Source organism: Macrobrachium nipponense, chromosome 2 (assembly GCF_015104395.2).
Source record: "Macrobrachium nipponense isolate FS-2020 chromosome 2, ASM1510439v2, whole genome shotgun sequence".
Taxonomy (NCBI): Eukaryota; Metazoa; Arthropoda; class Malacostraca; order Decapoda; family Palaemonidae; genus Macrobrachium; species Macrobrachium nipponense.
Window position 1 is genome coordinate 139,334,983 of NC_087201.1, and position 21,446 is coordinate 139,356,428.

The 21,446-nt window shown below is 41.3% G+C and overlaps 1 protein-coding gene across 1 annotated transcript in view; it reads left to right on the forward strand.

Moving 5' to 3' along the window:
* LOC135221033 (uncharacterized) overlaps window positions 1-21,446 on the forward strand; it is a 238,299-nt gene that overhangs the window by 94,184 nt on the left and 122,669 nt on the right. Inside the window, exon 8 of the mRNA XM_064258766.1 lies at window positions 16,719-16,950. Within this exon, the coding sequence (XP_064114836.1) occupies window positions 16,719-16,950 (232 nt within the window). The remainder of the gene's footprint in view (window positions 1-16,718; window positions 16,951-21,446) is intronic.

Genomic DNA, 21,446 nt, shown 5'->3' on the forward strand with positions numbered 1-21,446 from the left:
CATAGCCGAAGGCGTGAGCCTAGCGTAGCCTATGAAGGGAGGCTGTAGGCCTTCCGGGTAGAACTCGAAGTCCTCTATTCTTCGAGTTCCAAACTCCGGTATGGAGATGAGACCATCTTGGAAGGGAGCATATGACGCTACTCTCCAAGGATTGTTCATGGAGAAAGCGCAGCGAGTCATACGGGGGAAGCTGAGATCCATAGTGTTAGAGGTTGAGGGAGAGGCAAGAGGGGCTTCTCTTAGGCCGGCTATAATAGTATCCTGAGAAGTTATCCTATCCGACAGGCGAGATATCATATGTTCCATACTCGTCTTAAGGGAGCTTACCAAGTCGCCCACCTGTTGCAACAGGCCAGCATTGGTGTCCAGAGCCGGAGCTGCTGCGGAGGTGGAGGGGAGACTCTGAATAGGCACCAAAGGTAGTGGAACTGGTGATACTGCCACGGGGTGCGGGATTTCTCCTTAGGCTTACTCTTTGAGGACTTTTGAGCCGGAGCTAGACCCTTTAGACCTGTCTGGGCCGGATTACGAGCCGGAGACTTACGCGAAGAAGAAGACGAGGACGTCTTCTTCGAGGACGATGACGTCTTAGTCAAGGTCATATGCTTATAAGACTTGATCTTAGGCCTAACCGAAGCCTCTGGAGGGAGTATATAACTCATCACCGGTAAAGCCTGGAAGGATGGTGAAGTTGCAGGGGTAGAAGAAACAGTCACTCCCAAGGGAAGACCCTTGGGTACCTGCATTACTCACCTCGACCACAGGTCGTCTATACCTACCATAGGTTCAACATTTATATCCAGGGTTGCGACATCCGTGGAGATATCCTGGTCTTGTTCAGTCAAGGAGGCCGCCAGCTGTTGTTGGATAAAGGACAATAGAGGGGTCCGCCTCTACCGGGTCGACGTACCCAGTCGCCTTGCCTCCGGGGAAGATTAACAAAGCTAAACGCTTCTCCAGTATGTAGGGCTGACCCTTGGCGGCGTTCTTGCCAAAACCTCCGACCCAGGCCCAGCAGGGTAGCCAATGCCGTATCTCTTACTGCCGGAGCCTGTAAGAGAGGATATATTTTAGATTTAAGAACCACTTAAAACTAAAACTTAGGATATAACTTAAACTAGATGCCTTAAGTTAAAGTAATGATGAAAACTTAAGAACTAAAAGTGAAGCGGAGCGGCATGCGGAGATGGAATACTTACCGCCTTCCAAAAGCTGGCTCACCAGATCGTAACATTATGGTACACGTCTCATGGTACCAGACCTGGACGTCCCCGTGCGGAGTCGCGCATGGAGCATGGGCACCGGCAAACTTCGTGTCCACAGGGGTCCTGAAGTGTAGCGGAACATCCCGGATGCTCACAGTTGGTGGCCTGTAAGTGGGAAGACACATGAGTATCTTAAAGGGGTAACACTTACAGACTAAGGACAAAAGAACTCCGTTACGTGGCGGAGCTCGGAAAAAATTTGGGCATAACCCCTCCCTGCATTGCCTGAATAGGCTATAATCCCGGAGAGATCCGGTAAATACTAAGGTAGGGGAGGGGTGGGGATGTTTAAGAAACTTAAGATAAACTTAAAGATAACTTAAACCTACATGCAAGTAACCGGACTAGTCCAGTGAAGCGAGTGTAGTAACTCAGCAATACGGTACGGTTAGTAAAGACCTATTGTATGCTCCGGTCCAACTATGGTGGACTATACCCTTCCGCTGGATATCAGGACTCCGATAGGGAGGAGCTCTAGTAAGGAGGGAAGGGCGAGATGACATACAGACTCGCGCTAACCCGGAGCGACAAGGAAGTAACGGAGGGGGAAGGCCAGAGCCCCCCACAACGTACCACCCGGCCGGGCCGAGAAGCGGAGAGGTCGGAACCAGTCAGGGACTGTCGGACTCCCAGGCCCCTCCGGTGGAGGGGAAGGGGAGGCAGGCTCGGGCATGCTGGGCGAGCAAGGACAGACCGACCCACCCCCGCCGACTCTATGGGAGAGCGGGAGAGAAGGGGGACTGGCAGCGCCTGGCTGACTCGTGATCACGTAGTGACCACGAGGCGGTAAACTAAGATACGGTAACCAAGCCTAGGCCAACCAACTGATCAGAGAGAAGCTATCGGGAAGCAACCAGAACTGAAAGCGGTAGCATATAGGCCCATAGGCGAAAACCAACTGATCAGAGAGAAGCTATGAGGAAGCGACCGAACTGATCAACGGTAGACTAGGCTCTACGAGCCAGGACCTAGGCTAAGCCAGACGCCAACTAACCTAACAACAACAAAACATAAAATATAATATATAATAAAATTGAAAGAAAGAAGGTAAAATAGCAGGAGAAAAAATCCAGGAGTGTGCGACTAGCCCGAAGGCAAAGTCCTACCACTCAAAGCTAGTTCAGGGGCCGATACAAAGAACCTGGACTAGGGTCTGGATAGAAAAAGCCTACATAAGGTGAAATACATACATGTATAACAACTTGAGTAGACGTAATAACGCGGATAATCAAAATAGAGCGTAAAATAATAAGGGATGTTCTAGGTATGGGAGACCAAGAACGAACCCAACATGCGGCAGGACCATGCTGCCATGCTTCCAGTCCCGAGAACGTATCTATACCTAAAAAACGGCAAATACCGTCTCGGGGACGGAAAAAACTCGCTAACCGTAAATACTGAGTACTTAACTTAGCTGCTGCAATAGCTGCACGCTCCATTATCGAAAAATCCGAAGAAAGGGCACAAAATACACAGAGAGAAAAATAGCACTTGTGATTCGTGCGAGCTAACGAAAAAGGATGACCACTAGAGGCGCAGCAGTCGCAAGCGTGGGATGGTGTAGTGGTGGTGCGAGCTGCTCCCTCTGTGGGACGGCTCCCCTCTTGGAGGGTTTTTGTAGTGGGAGATTTCTATTGGCATTTGGCTCGTGGTAGTGGTCTCACTCGCCTAGTGTTCATACCGACACCCTCTAGAGGGTGAGCGAGTCAGTCATACTGACCTTTTTCTTTATTTTATTTATTCTCTGGTATGTGTTAGTACATTTACCCTAGAAATAATAGATTAAAGGATATTTCGCTGGCGACACGAGCTGAGCCCAGAAATAAAATGTTAGTAATCTTAAAAGTACTTAAATGCTAATTAAAGTAAATTACAAAGATGTATGTAAAATAAGGAAAAATTGGGATTTACTTAACAAAAATACAAAATTCCAAATATATACACCCATGTGTCCTACTACCTAGCATAAAAATAAGGGTAGGGACCACTGCAAATCCATCATCAATACAAATATCCAAAAATATATACAAACACATTGTGACTGAAGTTCATCATTAACATAAAATGGTGAATATATACAAAACATATTGTGCCTACCCTAGCATAAAAATAAGGGTAGGTACACTGAAGTACATATCAGTACAAATGTGGATGTCCCTAGCGAAAAAATAAGGGACAAACCACTATATGATACAACGGCTAAGGCTATGATGTTGAGTAGCCTGACGATAGGGTGAGGCATGTTGGTTGATGTAGGTAGAAAGGAGACCTGGATCTATACTACAACTACTAAACAGTATCAGGGGAAACTATGTTTCCCGCTGCTACTGCTGAAACTTTAAAGATTCCAAGGACTTTAAATAATGCCGTTTAAAGACTGTCGGGATTTCCATCCAGTATACTTTCTAAGATCCTCAAAGTTCATATGTTGAAAAATATTAATTGAGGTGGCTACTCCCCTGATATCATGTGCTTTTGGGAATGACTCAGGGTTGGCTTGTTTAATGAAGTAAAGGATTTGCTGTCTAATGCCTTTAACTGATAAAGTACCACCTTTTTCTCTCATGAGAGAGCACCTGAGGATCTAGAAGAAAGTACGAGATAGAAAGGCTCAAGAGTGATACTGGGCAGAGAGAAGGATCCTGTGGAAGTGGGATAACCTTCCAAGGGGCCCACCTTGCAAGAGGATCTTCATTTTTGGCTAAAAAGCTACGATCCGGAGCAAGTAGAACTTCTCCTGATGGGAGGAATTCCACATGACCCGCATCCCTGGATAGAGCCGACAGTTCTGAAATTCTAGCTCCTGAGGCTAGGCTTAATAAGAATAATGTCTTCTCAGGAGCATTATGAATGTACAAGATGAGTTGTCAGTATCTGAAGCTAGTTTGAGGACGTCATTTAAGAACCATGAAACTGTAGTAGGCCTCTGGGAAGGTCTAAGTCTAGCACAGGCTTTAGGGATAGATGTGAAATAAGATTCAGTCAAATCTATCTGAAAACCTACTTGAAAGATTTTCTTCAAGCCGATTTATGAGTGGTAATCGTGCTAGCAGCTAAACCTTTTTCAAATAAGGATCTGAAAAAGGATATAGCCAAATTAACTGTCATGGTTGTAGTGTTCGATTCTTTCAAGAAAGATGCCAATTTTTTAACAGCTGAGTCATATTGTCTAATGGTTGACTCTCTTCTTATCTGATTCTAGGAAGAGAATATTCTGGATCAATGTCAGCATCTTTATTAGCCGCAAACTTCATGAAGTCCATAAAGTTAGGTCTGGAGAGTTCCTGAGGAAGCGAACACAGTCCTCATTTAGTACTGATTGTGATAGTTTGGGATTGGGATCCGTTGAGGTCGGAGACCCAATTCCAAGAGAAGAGGATACCAGTTATTTGCTCTTGGGCCAGTCCGGTGCAATCAGAGCTACTATCCCTTTGAAAGACCTTAGTTTGTCTAGGACTTTCAAGAGAAGATTCACTGGAGGAAAAAACATAAATTCTCCTCCACTGATTCCAATCTAACGACAGGGCGTCCGTGGCATAAGCCAGAGGGTCCAGGTTGGGGGCCACATAGCAAGGGAGCTTGTGGTTCGCTTGTGAGGCGAAGAGATCCACTTGAGACCTGGGACTCTCCGGCTTACCCACTGGAATGACCCGACGTCCCAGAGACCACTCTGATTCCAGAGGAACTGACCGGGACAGAGCGTCTGCTATCACATTTCTTACTCCTGCCAGGTGAGTGGCAGACAGATGCCATTTGTGTTTGTTTGCTAATGCAAAGATGGCTATCATGACATGGTTCACATGTTTGGATTTGGACCCTCCCCTGTTGATGCAATGAACTACCACTGCACTGTCCAAAACTAGCCTTAGATGAGACTTCTTCGGGGGAAGCAGTCTCTTCAGAGTAAGAAATACTGCCATTGCTTCCACACGTTTATGTGGAGCTGGCGAATTGAAACTGACCAAGTCCCCTGAACCTGTTTGAACTGAGAGTATCCCCCCACCCACCCCGGACAGGGATGCATCCGTGTGAATGGTTAGCACTGGGAGGGGATATTAAGAAGGGGTACTTTCTTGGCTAAGTTCTTTACTTTTGACCAAGGGCCGTAGTTGGTTGCGAAGGATCTGTGGAATTACTGACAACTTGTCTCGATATTTGGAGTTTGCTTTTGACCGCCAAATTCGATTTATATCTTTCAGCCTTGCTTTCAGAAGGATATCTGTTACCGAAGCAAATCTGAAGAGACCCTAGGATTCTCCTCCTGGTTTCTTCTTGACGTTTGTTTGCATTTGAGGAATTGCCTGACAGACTTTGCTATTTCCTTCCGTTTGGCCACTGGAATTGATAGATTGTGGGAAGACAAATCCCATTGGATTCCTAGCCACTGAAAACGAGATTCCGGAGTAAGTCTGGATTTCGTTTTGTTTTATCTGGAACCCCAGATGTTCCAGAAAGTGAACTACCTTTTTGGTAGCTCCCGAGACATTCCTCGACTGTTGGTGCCCAGATCAACCAATCGTCGAGGTATGCCGCTACCATGATTCCCTGAGCTCAATTGTTGTACAACCACTTCTGCTATCTTTGTGAATACCCTGGGGGCTACATTCAGACCGAAGGGCATCACTTTGAATGAGAATGTCTGATTCCCATAGCCTGAATCCTAGGAATGGGCGGAAGTGCCTGGCTATAGGATATGATAGTATGCGTCTGTAAGATCGATGGAGCATGTGACGGCTCCACGCGGAAGTAAGGTCCTTACTTGCGAGAGGGTAAGCATCTTGAACTTGTCGCAGCGAATATGAAAGAGTTTAGCTTTGACAAGTCTAAGATTACCCTTCTTTTTGTTGAGCCTTTCTTTGGCACGCTGAATAAGCGCCCTTGAAATTTTAGATGTTTGCACTCTCGCAATAGCTCCTTTCTGAAGGAGTTACTTCCGCGTAATCTATAATCAATTCCTTTGACGGTACCTGATGAAATGATTTGATTGGAGGGGGATCTTTGATCCCAACTCCAGCCTAATCCTTTGGACACTATGCTCTGTGCCCAATTGCTGCCCCACCCCCCCCACCTGTGGCGGAAGAGGAACAGCCTCCCTCCTACCTGGGGAGCCTCATTGCTGATGGGCGGGATGGCCACCACGCCCTCCTCTGAACTGTCTACTCCTCGTGCCCCTTCCTGCGCCACGCTGACGAAAGTAACCTCTCGCCCTACCTCTCGGTTGAGAGTAGCCTTGAGCCTCATAAGCAGGGTTGAAGGCCGGCGAGATAGCGTAGGAAGTGGATGGTTGAGATTGCTGGGGCACCAGGAGGAAAGGTTGGTTCTGTTTAGAGGTGGAAGGTTGTCCCTGTTGGGTACTGGGACTGCCTGCACAAATTGCTGCTGTTGTTGGAGTTTTTATAAGGCTGGAACCTCTTACCAGCCTTCTTTGGTTTTCTTGCCAGCAGTGGGAACGGATTCCTGTTTCCTCTTTGAGGAAATACCCCACCTAGCTCTAAGGCTCTGGTGAGTCTAGCAGCTTCGTGGTGGACCTCGTTCACTGCGGACTCTGGGAAGAGATCCGCTCCCCACATGCTTGCAGCCAAGAGTCTATTAGGCTCATGCCTGATTGTGCACTCTGTAGGACATGCTTCCGGCAGTTTCCTCCTAGCCTGGAAGAAGTCAAAAGCGCCGTCAGAACCGTCTGAAACTGAGATTTCGCCAGAATCTTGAACAGCGGTTCCGTAGCGTAGGAAAGAGCAGCCATTTCTGTAATGATGAGGGAATTGAGGGACCTGCCAAACCTAGTTCGCGCATCGAACTCTGCTTGGATTAGGGAATCCGGCAGCCTAGGTAACTTCTACACCGAACTGGTCCATGGCGCAGTCCGGCTTGAGTTTACCCAGCGTGAATGTAGCTGGCAGGTTTTCCCACAATTCTCCGAAGGCGGGGAAGAGAGGAGAAGTAGACTCCGCCTCCCTCAACTGTGGAATGGGCTCATCCTTGAGGACTGCCTGAAGAGACTTCTCCACCAATTTCGTGGCGAACGGAAGAGAGACCTCCTCTTCCGTCGCGAAAATAGTGAAGGGACTTTTTGTTAGGCCTGGAGTTTAGTGTTAGTACACTCCAGTCCTCAAGGCAGTGAACCCATTCCCGCTGGCGTGATCTCTACTGTAAAGAACTGACTCCTTAGAGATTTTGTCTCTCACGTGAGAGCCGTTGGCGTCAGCCTAGCATACCCGATGAAAGGCTGCGACAGACCCGGAGGGTAGAACTCGAAGTCCTCAATCCTTCGAGTTCCACACTCGGGGATAGAAATCATTCCGTCCTTGAATGGAGCGTAGGCAGCTACTCTCCATGGGTTCTCCATAGAGAAAGCTGGCAAGGAGTCATAAGGTGGAAGTTGAAGAATCCCCGTGCTAGATGCAGGGGAGGACTGGGGGAGGAGCCTGAGCTAGCCCAGCTACTCGGTCCTCATTCTCTCTCATTCTATTAGAGAGATCCTGGATTGACTGTCCAGTTTGAGACAGACTGTTTGACAATTGGGCAAACATCTGCTCGAAACCGCGTTCCCAGTGCGGAGATTTGGGAGCCTACTAGCACGCCCACCTGTTCCATCACCCCTGCTGAGACAGTAAGAGGGATCGCAGGTGCTGGTGCTTGCTACCCATGCCGGCATAGCCGGAGTGGAAGCAGCGGAGGCGGGAGAAGGCAGTGACTCGGTGGGAGTGCGAGCCTTCTCCTTCGAAGCCTGCTTCTGGAGCTCTTCGATTGGGAAGAGCCGGCTTTGTCTTCACGCATCGGCATAGGAAAGTCGACGACTTCCTAGCGAAGAAGACGAAGACGACTTCCTAGAAGTCGACTTAGATAAGGTCTTCGGTTCTCTCTTTCTCCTTAGGAGGTACAGAGAGAGCGGGAGAGCGAATAGGGATCTCGGATCCCGCAAAGCCTTGGAAAGAAGCGGAAGAAGAGGGGACAGGAGAAGATCCAGGAGCGCAAGGAAAGACCTTGGGCGCCCGATATACCTACCTCAACAACAAATCCTCCCCCTACCGCCATGGGCTCTAGGTTAAGGTCCAGGGCAGCGACGTCCGGAACCGACTCCTGTGAGGCTACGACCCCAAACGATTGCTGGAGTTCTGCTGGATGGAGGCTATCAGTGGGGCAGCGGACAAGGGGTCGACGTAAACCCGTCGACTTGCCCGCGGGGAAGATCTGGATGGCCAGCTTCCTATCCAAAATGTAGGGCTGGCCCTTGGCGGCGTTTTTCCCAAGCCGCCCACCCCCACGCTTTCAGGGTGGCGAGGGCGACTTCCCTCACACGCTAGCCTGCAAAGAAAGGTGAGATTAGCTGCCAATTGTGGAAACGGGGTTAACAAACTTACGACTAGAAGTTGTTATTAAAATCTAAGTAAGTCTATAATGGACTTACCCCATCTCCCAGCTGACCGACTAGGTCGTAGCATATGGCGCAGGCTTCAGGGTGCCAGACGATCAACTCGTTGAACGACGTGGCACAAGGGGCGTGGGACCTGCACTCGTCATGTCCACAGGGGTCGTAAAGCGTCGCATTACAGGCTGGGACCTGGCAGTTGGTAGCCTGTAAGTGAAAAAGTACATGAGTACCAAGTAAACACTTACAGCCTAACATATGCTCCGCTGGTGCCGGAGCGATAAAGTTAGATAAAACCAGAGCCCCGCCAAAATACGTGTGGTAACCAGGTTGGAAGATAGGCTATGGCTCCGCCGATGGCGGAAGCACAAGAATCAACCAACTAGGAGTGGTGGTAATGGAAACCACGACGGAAAATGGCGGGGATGGTGATAAAATAATAATAATAATAATACACAATTCATTGTAAAATATCTTATAATTAGGGTATATATCCTTAAAATAACAAAAATAAAACAACTTCTCTCCGCCCGTCTACTAGAAGAGTGCGTAGGTAAGGGTAAGCTCCCTTCCGGTAGCGGGGAGAGATATAAGGAATATAGTAGGCAAGCAACCGACCACTCGTAGAGCCCACCCTGCCCGCTAGCGGAGCCAGTAACCTATAACCAAAGGTGCCCCGGCTGCGACGGAAGGCTCCTTTCGTATCGTAAGGGAGGTGGACTGAGCAACTGGGGAGGGGAGGAGGAAGGAAGGACTCGGCGAAACACGGACGGCGGGAGCGAGAAAAAAGGGGGGGAGGGTGGGATGGCCTACTCCTCCCCGCCTCACCGACTACCCGTGCATGGAGACCCGGTACCTCAGAGTGGTCGCCCTATACCCCCCGCTGAGAGGACCCCCTGGACACCTCCGAAAGTGTGAGAGAAGGCGATGAGGTTGTCAATAAACAACCAAGGGGTCCCCCAGCTCCTCCCTATATCAGAGAGGGAGGGAAGGGGCAGGGTAAGGTGCTATGGAACACGTGACCGCAAGTGGCCTAGGCCGCGAGCAAACACAACCGTGGTAGGGCCACGTGAACCAAGCTGTACCAATACATGGAACAAGCACCTAGGCTAGCCTAACACCCTAAATAAGTAAATAAAATTACATCGAAAGGTGGAAGAGACACTTTTAGTAAAAGAGAAAGAAGCCCAGGAGGAGGCAGACTGTTCCAAGAAACAGGAGCCTACTCGGAGCCAGCGATAGCCGATGTAGAGCAAGAGCCGGGATGCTGGGCCGGAAATAATAATAATAGCCCTAAATACCAAGCTAAGAGAATGGTAGGAGGGCTGAACTAGCTAAAACTCGATGTAAAACAATGAATGTGATAACGTAAGCCATAAGGTATAAGAAGTCCCAGTATGGAGGACCGGGAATTCTTACGAGACGGCATGGCCGCCACGAGACAACCGGGGAACCGTATATGACCTATTAAGAGGAAAATACTGGTACCCGGAAGAGAAAACAATGGTAAAAAGTTACTTATGAGTTACTTAACTTAGCCGTGGCAATGGCAGAGCGTTCCATCGTAGATATTACGAATAAAATCCAAAAAAGCACGAGCACAAGAAAATGGCGACTTGTCGCTAGCGCTAAAATTTAAGGATGTCCGCTAGGGGCGCTGCTGTCCGTGGCGTCCTCTAGTAGTAGTAGTAGAGGCTGCATCGCCCGTTGGTATCAGCTCTCTCTTGGGGGGATTCTGACAGGAAGTTCTAATTGGTGTTTGGCTCGTGGTAGTGTTCCACACTCGCCCCTTTATCATACCGACACTTCTTTTTAAGAGTGAGCGAGTCAGTTTTACTGACATTTTCTTAATTTTGTTTTTCTCTGGTAATTTTAGGCTAATTTTACCTAGAAAGAATGATATTAAGGATACTTTCATAGGCCGACACGAGCTGAGCCCAGAAATTGATATCATCAGGGCATAGGTTTTGGTTAAATTTTTCCAAATAACAAAAGGATTTTGAAATGTCGACAGAGTTCAGGTTACTGAGGTCTGATCCTACACAGACAGTGAACTTCCATTTTAATAAACAAATTAACCCTTGAACGCCGAATGGATGTATTAAACGTCGAGTCAAAATGTCTCCCGTATGCCGAATGGACGTACCATACGTCGACTCAAAAAAGTTTTTTTAAAAATTCGCGAAAAAATACTTATAGGCCTACCAGCCGAAAACTTTTGAATCACGCGCCTTGGGGGATGCTGGGAGTTCACGGATCAAGGCATTGTTTTGTTTACAATCGTTACGCAGGCGCGCAAGCGCGAATTTCTTTCTTATCGCACTAAAAAGTATCAGTGACACATCTCAAAAATTATTTCGTCACTTTGACATAACTTTTGCACCGTTTTAAATTATCCTTTACATGAAGTATTATATATGAAAATGTGCGCAATTTAATTTAGAATACAACTAAAAAATACCCATGATTGTAGCTTTTATCAGTTTTGAAATATTTTCATATAAATAACGATAAGTGCCAAAATTTCAACCTTCGGTCAACTTTGACTCTAACGAAAGGGTCGAAAAACGCAAAATGAAGGCAAATGATTAAATGATTGAATATTACTAGAATATAAGAGTTTTAGCTCTTATATTCTAGTAATATTCAATCATTTGCCTTCATTTTGCAACAAATTGGACGTCTCTAGCACAATATTTTGATTTATGGTGAATTTATGAAAAAACTTTTTCCTTACGTCCGCGCGGTAACTCTTCCGAAAAATTTTTTTTTGTGCGATTGTACTAATGTTTGCACCATTTTAAATTTGCCGTTACATAAAGTTTTATATATGGAAATATACGTACTTTCATGCACAATACAACTAAAAACAACCCATGGTTGTAGCCTTTATCAGTTTTGAAATATTTTCATATAAATAACGATAAGTGCAAAAATTTCAACCTTCGGTCAACTTTGACTACCGAAATGGTCGAAAAACGCAATTGTAAGCTAAAACACTTATATTCTTGTAATATTCAATCATTAACCTTAATTTTGCAATGAATTGGAAGTCTCTATCACAATATTTCGATTTATGGTGAATTTATGAAAAAAAAAAAAAAACATTTTCCTTACGTCCGCGCGGTAACTCTACCGAAAAAAATCTGAAATTTTTTCTTGCGATTGTCGAAATGTTTGCACCATTTAAAATTAGCCGTTACATAAGGTTTTATATATGAAAATGTGTGCAGTTTTATTTAGAATAAAACTAAAAATGATTGAAGGTTGTAGCTTTTCTCTTTTTCGAAATATTTGCATATAAATCACGATAAATAGAAAAAAAACCACGTTCGGTCAACTTTGACTCTACCGAAATAGTCAAAAAACACAATTGTAAGCTAAAACTCTTGCAATCTAGTAATATACAGTCATTTATCTTCATTTTGAAACAAATTTGAAGTGTCTAGCACAATATTTAGATTTATGGTGAATTTTAAAAAAAAAATTTCTATCCCTCCGCGCACCGATTCACGGCCGTAAATCTCCGAAATGTGTACGTCGCATTCTCTTAATATTTGCTCCTTTTCATGTTAGGCATTTTATAGAGTTTCATATATGAAAATTTGTGCAAATTCATGATGAATACAAACAAAAATATTTGAAGGCTGTAGCTTTCCTCATTTTTGCAATATTTGCATATAAAAAAATATATATAAAAATTTCAACATTTGGTCAACTTTAACTCGTTCTAAATGGTCGTAAACTGCAATTCTAAGCTAAAACTCTTACAGTATCGTAATATTCAATCATTTGTCTTCATCTTGAAAGAAATTGGAAGTCTCTAGAACAATATTTAGATTTATGGTGAATTTTTGAAAAAAACATTTTTTTATGTCCGAGCGTTACGAATTCATGCATTATTTTGTGATAATATTTTCTCTGTGTTGCTTTTATCGTTTTACAATGTGTTATATACCAAAATGATTGCAATTTAGTGTACATTACAACGAAAAAAAGTAACTTGTTACCTTTAACCGTTTTGCGCACAGCGTGATTTGAATACAATTATATATGAAATTTCGTTTTTGCGCTATCATATATCGCATTATTTATATATGATAATGATAATTTTTTTCATTTCTGATGGTCGCATACTAAACTTCTGGCAATGACAAAAAAAGGAGCCAAAAATGAACTCTTAATCTTGAAAACTAAGCGCGCTGTGATTTTTTGAAAAAAATATTTTTTCCGCTTCCGCGCTCACTCCGAAACACCTCCGGCACACGGGAGACAATTTTTTTTTACCGCTTCGGCGTTTAAGAGTTAAATCGCAATATCTCCGGGAAGTGGAGGTTGGAGCGACAATCTCTCCACATCAGTGTCAAGGAATTGATGGCAATTTACCTGAAACTCCAGGCTTTTACTCCGCTGTTCTCGGGCAAAATAGTGGTGATATATGTGGACAACGCTACAGGCCTGTTGTACATACAGAAGCAAGGCCCACTCACCCCTCCTCTCTCTATGAGGTAGCCACGAAAGTGATAAGTTCTCGTCACACCTGAAAGTCTCTGACTAGTAGATCCATTCTGCCCCGGAAAGGAATGGTTCCCAGACTTGCTTCAGCTTCTCATAGACTTCCTGAGGCTTCTTCCACAAAGACAGTCGTTGCTCAAACAGCCCCACTTCCTCAGATTCCACCAAGGATTATCAACTTTGGCCCTGACTGGATTTAGACTGTAAGGTTCCTAACAGACTGAAAACTGCAGAAACTATTGCTAGATGCGGCCGAGTCTGTTCTAGCAAGCTCTATAAGTCAAAATGATCAATTTTCAGAAGATGATGCACGTTAGTTAAGTAGCAGACTTTTTACTTTGCTTTTAAGGATTTTGTGGAAGTTGTTATCTTTGATTAAGGTCTATAGATCTATGCTGAGTTTGGTCTTCAAGTATAGAGGGCTAGATCTATCCTTTAACCAGGATACAAGTGATCTTATTAGATCTTTTGAAACTTTTAAGACTGAAAAATCTGATGTAGTTGCCTGGAACTTGGATGTGGTTTTAAAGTGGCTCTCGACCTCTGCCTTTGAACCTTATGCTCAGCTTCTTTCTGCAACCTCACAAGAAGACTTTTTAGTAGCATTAGTCACAGCTAAATGCATCGGCAAGATTCAAGCGATGGACAAGAGAGTGGGAGTTAAGCAAAGGGACACAGTCTGCACCCTCTATCTTTCTTTCTTCACCAAAATGAAAATGCTTCTTATCCCTGGCCTCTTTTGCTCATTATCAAGAATTTAATGGACATCCTGAGTAAGAGGAAAAACTGCTGTCTTCTAAGGCCTCGCAGATACTACCTCAATAGGACAGAGAAGATTAGAGAACCATCAAACAATCTTTGATGTCCTCTGAGGGACCCTTCATGACCTCTTTTTAAGAATGCTCGTTCTTTTTTCTTGAGAAGCATAATTACCAAAGCCCATTCTCAGATTCAATTCTCAAATTCCGCTCTTAAGAGTTAAAGTACATGAGGTCTTATAGCCTTTCGCCATAGTGTGTCATTAGCTACTTTCTCAAGGTCCAAGTTGATCTTCACATCCCATTATTTTAAGGACATCGAGGCAATATTTGAAAATTTTTATAAGTTAGGCCTTTATTCATGGTTGGCATGGTATTGGGAGAGGAGTCATAGGGGGCTGACTGTTCCTCTACTATCTCGCCTTGTGTTAAGCTGTTGTAAGTTTTTTGGGAAGCCTGTGGCTATAACATACCCGGAGTACCCTCCAGTTCTTATTTTACTGGTTAGGGTGGTGGTTTTATTTTTTTATCTAGCGTAGGTGACATTATTGTGTTTCTGCCCAATGCTCGGGCAAGGGCAGTATTTTACTCTTTGTCAGCCATCGGTGAACTTCCATGGCTGTAAAGTCACAACTAATGTAGGCTGGTTCTTGGCCAGAACTGCCACGCCTGTGGCGGCTTACTTAAAAGGTAAGATACAATGTGCACCATTACAGTGCTAGTAATGTGTCTATTTCAAAGTCATTATTGTTCTTTTAATGTTTTGGAGTAACTTTTGTCCATGATTCCCATCTCCTTTCAATTTGGAATCAGCTATGTAATTGCTTGGTAATCACTCATGTAAAAATAATATTTTTATGATAAAATAAGGTTTTACATATACTTACCAAGCAGTTACATGGCAAATTTTCATGAATTTATCTCATATGTGTAGTATAGGACGACTTCTAAATTACAAAGCAAGTGATTTTTGGAGAAAAGTGATTATTTGCAAAAATTAAACACTACAACTTTATTAATAATAATGAGGACTTAAATAAAGGTTGTTTTGCTTGTTGCATCCAATTACAGTATTGCTATTATCATATTATTACTGTATTACAGAATATAAACACCCTCATATACATCATTTGTATTTGATATTGTTTACATTCTCAAAGTCTCGGCTGATTTGAACATTATCAGTATCTTCCCTACCATTATTTGTTAGAAGAAATATAATTTGGAGATACCTTTTATCATAAATTAACAAAGTTTGGTTGAAAACATGCACATACTTCTTTATTGTATAAGCATTATGTGTGATTTCTCATGTTCCAAACATCAGCCTTGGCTATAACCTGCAGCTTTAATTTACTAGTATTCTTTCTTGAGATCTCCATTGCATGAGGGATGAATAAAAATGTATATTATTTTTACTCATGGAAGCCACCATTGAGAATCAGCAGTGTTTAACAATTTTAATGGAGCTCATAATAAAAACGCTTGATAGTTACAGTAAATGACATCAGCAATCAGCTGTTTCTAAATTTTGGTTGTTTATGCCAGTACATGCTTGCATTAATCGCTTCATCCAGAACCGATTCTATATCATGTTTTTCGTACAGACGGTCACCTAAAATGGAAACCATTTCTTTGTTTATGTTTTGTCACCATTCTCAAACAACCACTAATAATAATAACAATTAAAAAATCCTCAGAGTAGCGCGAGTCTTCAATCGGAGAAACAAATTCACAGCTATGTAAATACACATTTATTTAAATTTAAAACTTTAAGGATAGCTTTTTGGAATCGAACAGATTCCCGAAAGCTATCCGTAAAGTTTTAAATTTAAATATATGTACATTTACATAACTGTGGATTTGTTTCTCTATTAACAATATAATAAGGAACAATAATATAGTACTGTATTCGTACACAGTCATCATTCATATGACCGAGTTGTTCGAAACAATTACAATTTTAACTAACAAACATCTTTGCGTGCTGCTTCACTTGATGTTCGTTGTGTTTGTCATAAAGGCACGGGGGAACGTGAAAATATAGTGTCATAAAATAATTTTTAAAATGCCATGGATGGTACCGAAGATGATTTGTGTGATATCGATGATGAAGCTGAAGTCGACTCACCAGAACCAGACTGGAATCCCTAAGATAGTGATACATGCAATCAATTTTGTGATATGTATGAGAAACTCATTGAAAAATGAATATTATGTTATCATAATGTTATCACTACTGTAATGACACTACTATTAAAATTTCACAAAGGTTACCAAAAGAAAGGTTGCTGTCAGCGCAGCCGCACTCGTTTAAATTTCCTCAGCTGGGATCGCACAGATAAAAGTTTCTTTCATTAATTTCGAATCATTCCCCAAGTAGGCAATTTGTTATGAAGATATGCCAATAATATATGTGGTAAAATGGTTTTATTACCTTTATTATAATTTTATTTCATAAAGTGAATCTTTATGTATGTTGGTGGTTAGGCTACAACACCGAGATTAAGGCTAGCGTACAGATACACATCTTAGAATTCAAGGTTTGATCTTTAGTATTACAGTATAAGACGACCCCCAAATTTAAGGGGGGGAATTTTAGGATTTAAAGGTCGTCTTATATGCGGAAATATACGGTATATGCAAAAGCTTATTTTATCTTAAAAATATCAATTTTCTCACTTGTAAGTTCATTATCAATTAAATAAATTAGTTTCTATTATATTTTTCCTTTCTTTTTAAGGTAGAGATTCACAGTTTTTTTTTTTTTTTTTTTTTTTTTTTTTTTTTTTTTTTTTTTTTTTTTTTTAGGTGGAGATTCACACACATGCTGGTCCTCACAGAAGACTATGGATGGGACCCCAGTTTAGCTTTAAATCAATTCCTGGGGGAGGATCAGGGCATGGCGTAGGAGTCCAGGGCAGTTATGAGGGAACTCCTATCAGCGCTCCATCATCTGGTCGGCCACCAAGATCCTCCCCTGTTAATATGCCGGGAGCAGGTGGAGCTAATGTCCCTGTTTTAATTGAAGCTGGATCTTTAAGTAAGTGTTTTTGTGCATCTTGTTAAAGCTAAAATTTTATTAAAGGGAAATATGAGGGATGTTTAATATCTGTATAGTATACTTTTCTGTAAAAAGACTTGATAACCATGCAGGTATTTTTGCCTTTTGGTCACATCTAGTAATTCTCATCAGTCTTGGAATCTTGTTTAAAACTGTTTATTATCCAGTTTGTCTAGTTTGCTTTCTTCTTTTAACCAAGCCATTTTCAAGTTTATGTAAGCATATATATTCCCTTTTACCTTTATATACTACTGTTCTTGTAATTTTTTTCACTATTATTTATGGGGTATCTTAGTCGTCAGGAGTTAGTCTTTTATGTTTAATTTATTATGTAAATTTTTAAGTTTTAAAGCTTTTCTGTATAAAATCTTTATTAAAAATATTTTTATTTTTATACATGCTTAAATATGATACAAAGGTAATTACAGCACCTACCAGTTAGTGCATATACATACTGTTACAAGATACAATACCCATTCACAAAGATACTGCACTTTTCAAAGATGGTATCCCTTCAGAAACTTTGTTTAATTTCTGAAGTACATACTAGTATACTACAATTAGCATAAGTTTTCATGTTTTTAAGTGTAAAATCAGTATGGAGATTTTGTGTATGCTATTTATATTTTGAAAATATATACGAAGACAATACTTAATTCACAGTGTTTGTCACTATATAAGACCTCCATGATCAACTAATAAAACAACATATCAGAGAAATAACAGAGTTGTCGTTCTGTGGAAATTACTTTCTTAACCTCGCAGAAAAGTGCTGGTACAATTACAGCATGTACAGTTAACCCTTAAACGCCTATTGGACGTATTTTACGTCGAGATAAATTGTCTTTTGGGTGCCGACCGGACGTAATTTACGTTGACATAGAAAAGTTTTTTTAAAAATTCGCAGAAAAATACTTATAGGCCTACCAGCCAAAAACTTTTGAATCACACGCCCTGGGGGTTGCTAGGAGTTCACGGATCAAGTGTTGTTTTGTTTACAATCGTTACGCAGGCGCGAATTTCTTTCTTATCGCACTAAAAAGTATCAGTAACACATCTTGGAAATTATTTCGTCACTTTGACATAATTTTTGCACCATTTTAAATTAGCCGTTACATGGAGTATTATATATGAAAATGTGCGCACTTTCATGTAGAATACAACAAAAAATTACTCATGATTGTAGCTTTTATCAGTTTTGAAATATTTTCATAGAAATAATGATGTGCCAAAATTTCAACCTTTGGTCAAATTTGACTGTACCGAAATGGTCGAAAAACGCAATTGTAAGCTAAAACTCTTATATTTTAGTAATATTCAATCATTTACCTTCATTTTACAACAAATTGGAAGTCTCTAGCACAATATTTCGATTTATGGTGAATTTATGAAAAAACTTTTTCCTTACGTCCGCGCGGTAACTTCCGAAAAAATCATACGTGCGATGGTCGTAATGTTTGCACCATTTTAAATTAGCCGTTACATAAAGTTTTATATATGGAAATGTGCGCAATTTCATGCACAATACAACTAAAAACAACCCATGGTTGTAGCTTATATCAGTTTTGAAATATTTTCATATAAATAACGATAAGTGCAAAAATTTAAACCTTCAGTCAACTTTGACTCTACCGAAATGGTCGAAAAACGCAATTGTAAGCTGAAACTCTTATATTCTAGTAATATTCAATCATTTACCTTCATTTTGCAACAAATTGGAAGTCTCTAGCACAATATTTCGATTTATGGTGAATTTATGGAAAAAAAACAATTTTCCTTATGTCCGCGCAGTAACTCTTCCGAAAAATCATACGTGCGATTGTCGTAATGTTTGCACCATTTTAGATTAGCCATTACATAAAGTTTTATATATAAAAATGTGCGCAATTTCATGTAGAATAACAATCAATAATTGAAGGTTGTAGCTTTTCTCATTTTCGAAATATTTGCATATAAATCACGATAAATAGAAAAAAACCACGCTCGGTCAATTTTGACTCTACGGAAATGGTCGAAAAACGCAATTGTAAGCTAAAACTCTTACAGTCTAGTAATATTCAGTCATTTATCTTCATCTTGAAACATTTGAAGTCTCTAGCACAATATTTAGATTTATGGTGAATTTTAAAAAAAAAACTTTCCTTCCCTCCGGGCGCGGATTCTCCGCCGCAAATCTCCGAAATGCGTACGTCACATTCTTGGAATATTTGCTCATTGTCATATTAGGCGTTTCATAGAGTTTAATATATGAAAATGTGCACAATTTCATGTAGAATACAACAAAAAATAATTGAAAGTTGTAGCTTTTCTCATTTTTGAAATATTTGCATATAAATAAATTATATATAAAAAAAAATTCTACATTCTGTCAACTTTAACTCATCTGAAATGGTCGAAAACTGCAATTGTAAGCTAAAACTCTTACAGTATAGTAATATTCAATCATTTATCTTAATTTTGAAACAAATTCATGCATCATTTTGTGATAATATTTTCTCTGTGTTGCTTTGATCGTTTTACTATGTGTTATATACCAAAATGATCACAATTTAGTGTACAATACAACTACAAAAATTAATGCGTTAACTTTAACCATTTTGCTCACAGCGTGATTTGAATATAATTATATATGAAATTTTGTTTTCGTGCTATCATATATCGCATTATTTTTATATGATAATGATATTTTTTTTCATTTCTGATGGTTGCATACTAAACTTCAGGCAGTGACAAAAAAGGAGCCAAAAATGAACTCTTAATCTTGAAAACTAAGTGCGCTGTGATTTTTTGAAAAAATATTTTTTCCGCTTCCGTGCTCACTCCGAGACCCCCTAGGCATACGGGAGACGATTTTTATTATACCCCTTAGGCGTTTAAGGGTTAATGTACTTTCAGAAGATGTGATCCTATTCACACCTATTAAAGATGATAAAACCCCCCCCCCCCCCCCCCCCAGGAGTTTTACCTCACATGACATATGTATTTCTCTCTCTCTCTCTCTCTCTTGTTCATAGCTAGCCCTCACACTAATACATGATTTTAAATTTATTGAATTTTACCCTCACCCTCTGCAAACATTAAGTATATGTACATACTTGTTTTCTTTATTTTATTGAATTGTGGACCTTCGTTATGACCGACTTATGAAGTTTACCTAATGACCCAAAGAAAACTTTTTATAAATGAAATTACAGTAACTCTAATTTCTTTTAAAAGTTAGCTTAATACTTAAGGAGCATGATTATGGTCATATTTAGTGTTCGAACTCTAGAAGCATTTGTTAGCATTTTTAGAGACCGTTCCAAACTTACGCAAAACTTCCCCTTGGGCGAGAGGATCTGGAACCTGACCTCGCATAAGTTTGGTGTTTTACTGCATCCCTAAAAATACCATCCTACATCAGATATACATTAAAATATCATCCTGTTATGGTACATATCAATATTTGAAATATTATTGATACTATTTCAAAGTAAATCTTACATTTTATGGTTAAAAATACATACGTACATTCTGTATGACTTAGTTACATGAAAATAACCTAGTCCCCCCCCAAGGATTTGGTCATGCACATTTTCTTTCATACAGTTACTATTCAAGTCATCCAGTTTTCTTTTTACAAGGGAAACAATTGTATGTAAAATCACAAGAGAGAGAGAGGGAAAGAACTAAATACGTATGAGCATTTACAAAAATTTTTCATACTAGTACAACATATGTAAATAGGGTACTCACCAGTGATGAATGTTGATTAAAGACGATGAATATGAATTAGCCGTGCAGTCTGATGAATGACTAGGATGAAGATATGACTGCACAGCTAAACAAAGGAGTTACGTCTCCTCTAAGGGGCGCTCTTCACCCTCAGGAGGCGCTTGCACTTATTCAGGTGATTCATGGGGCACTACTTCAGGTGATTCAGGAGGCTTTGAAGATTTCTTCTTACATGTGATGAACACAGTGATTGGCAGCTACTGTCTTTGTTTCTTTATGGTGTTAAGGGGTTGATTATTGGGCTCCAATGCCATATCAAGAAAGTTGGAAAACTTAAGTATTCCATTTGAGGATCCCATGTTGAAGCAAACTCTTCGACTATCACTGATCATTCTTTTAATTCGGGACAGATATTCTAAAGTCAGGCTGCTGCCCTCCTCTTGTTCCTCTTCTTAACCTAGGGTGTCTTCATCTTTGCTGGCAGACTTCATCAGGTCCTCCAAATCCTGGTATGTCAGGGGGTCAGAGTGGGCATCAATGAGGGTGCTGACTTCATCTTCGGTGATATCATCAAAGCCTTCACCACCAAGAATTCACGACTTATTTATGGCCAAATGCTGGATTTCCTGAGGAGAGAAGCCTGTATAGTTATGGACACAGTCCGGCCACAACTTACTCCAGCATGCATTCAGGGTCTCCTTCTTCCTGTGGTAAATTCACTTTGATGGTCCATTCCATCTTCAAGGTGCTAGAGGGAGTTC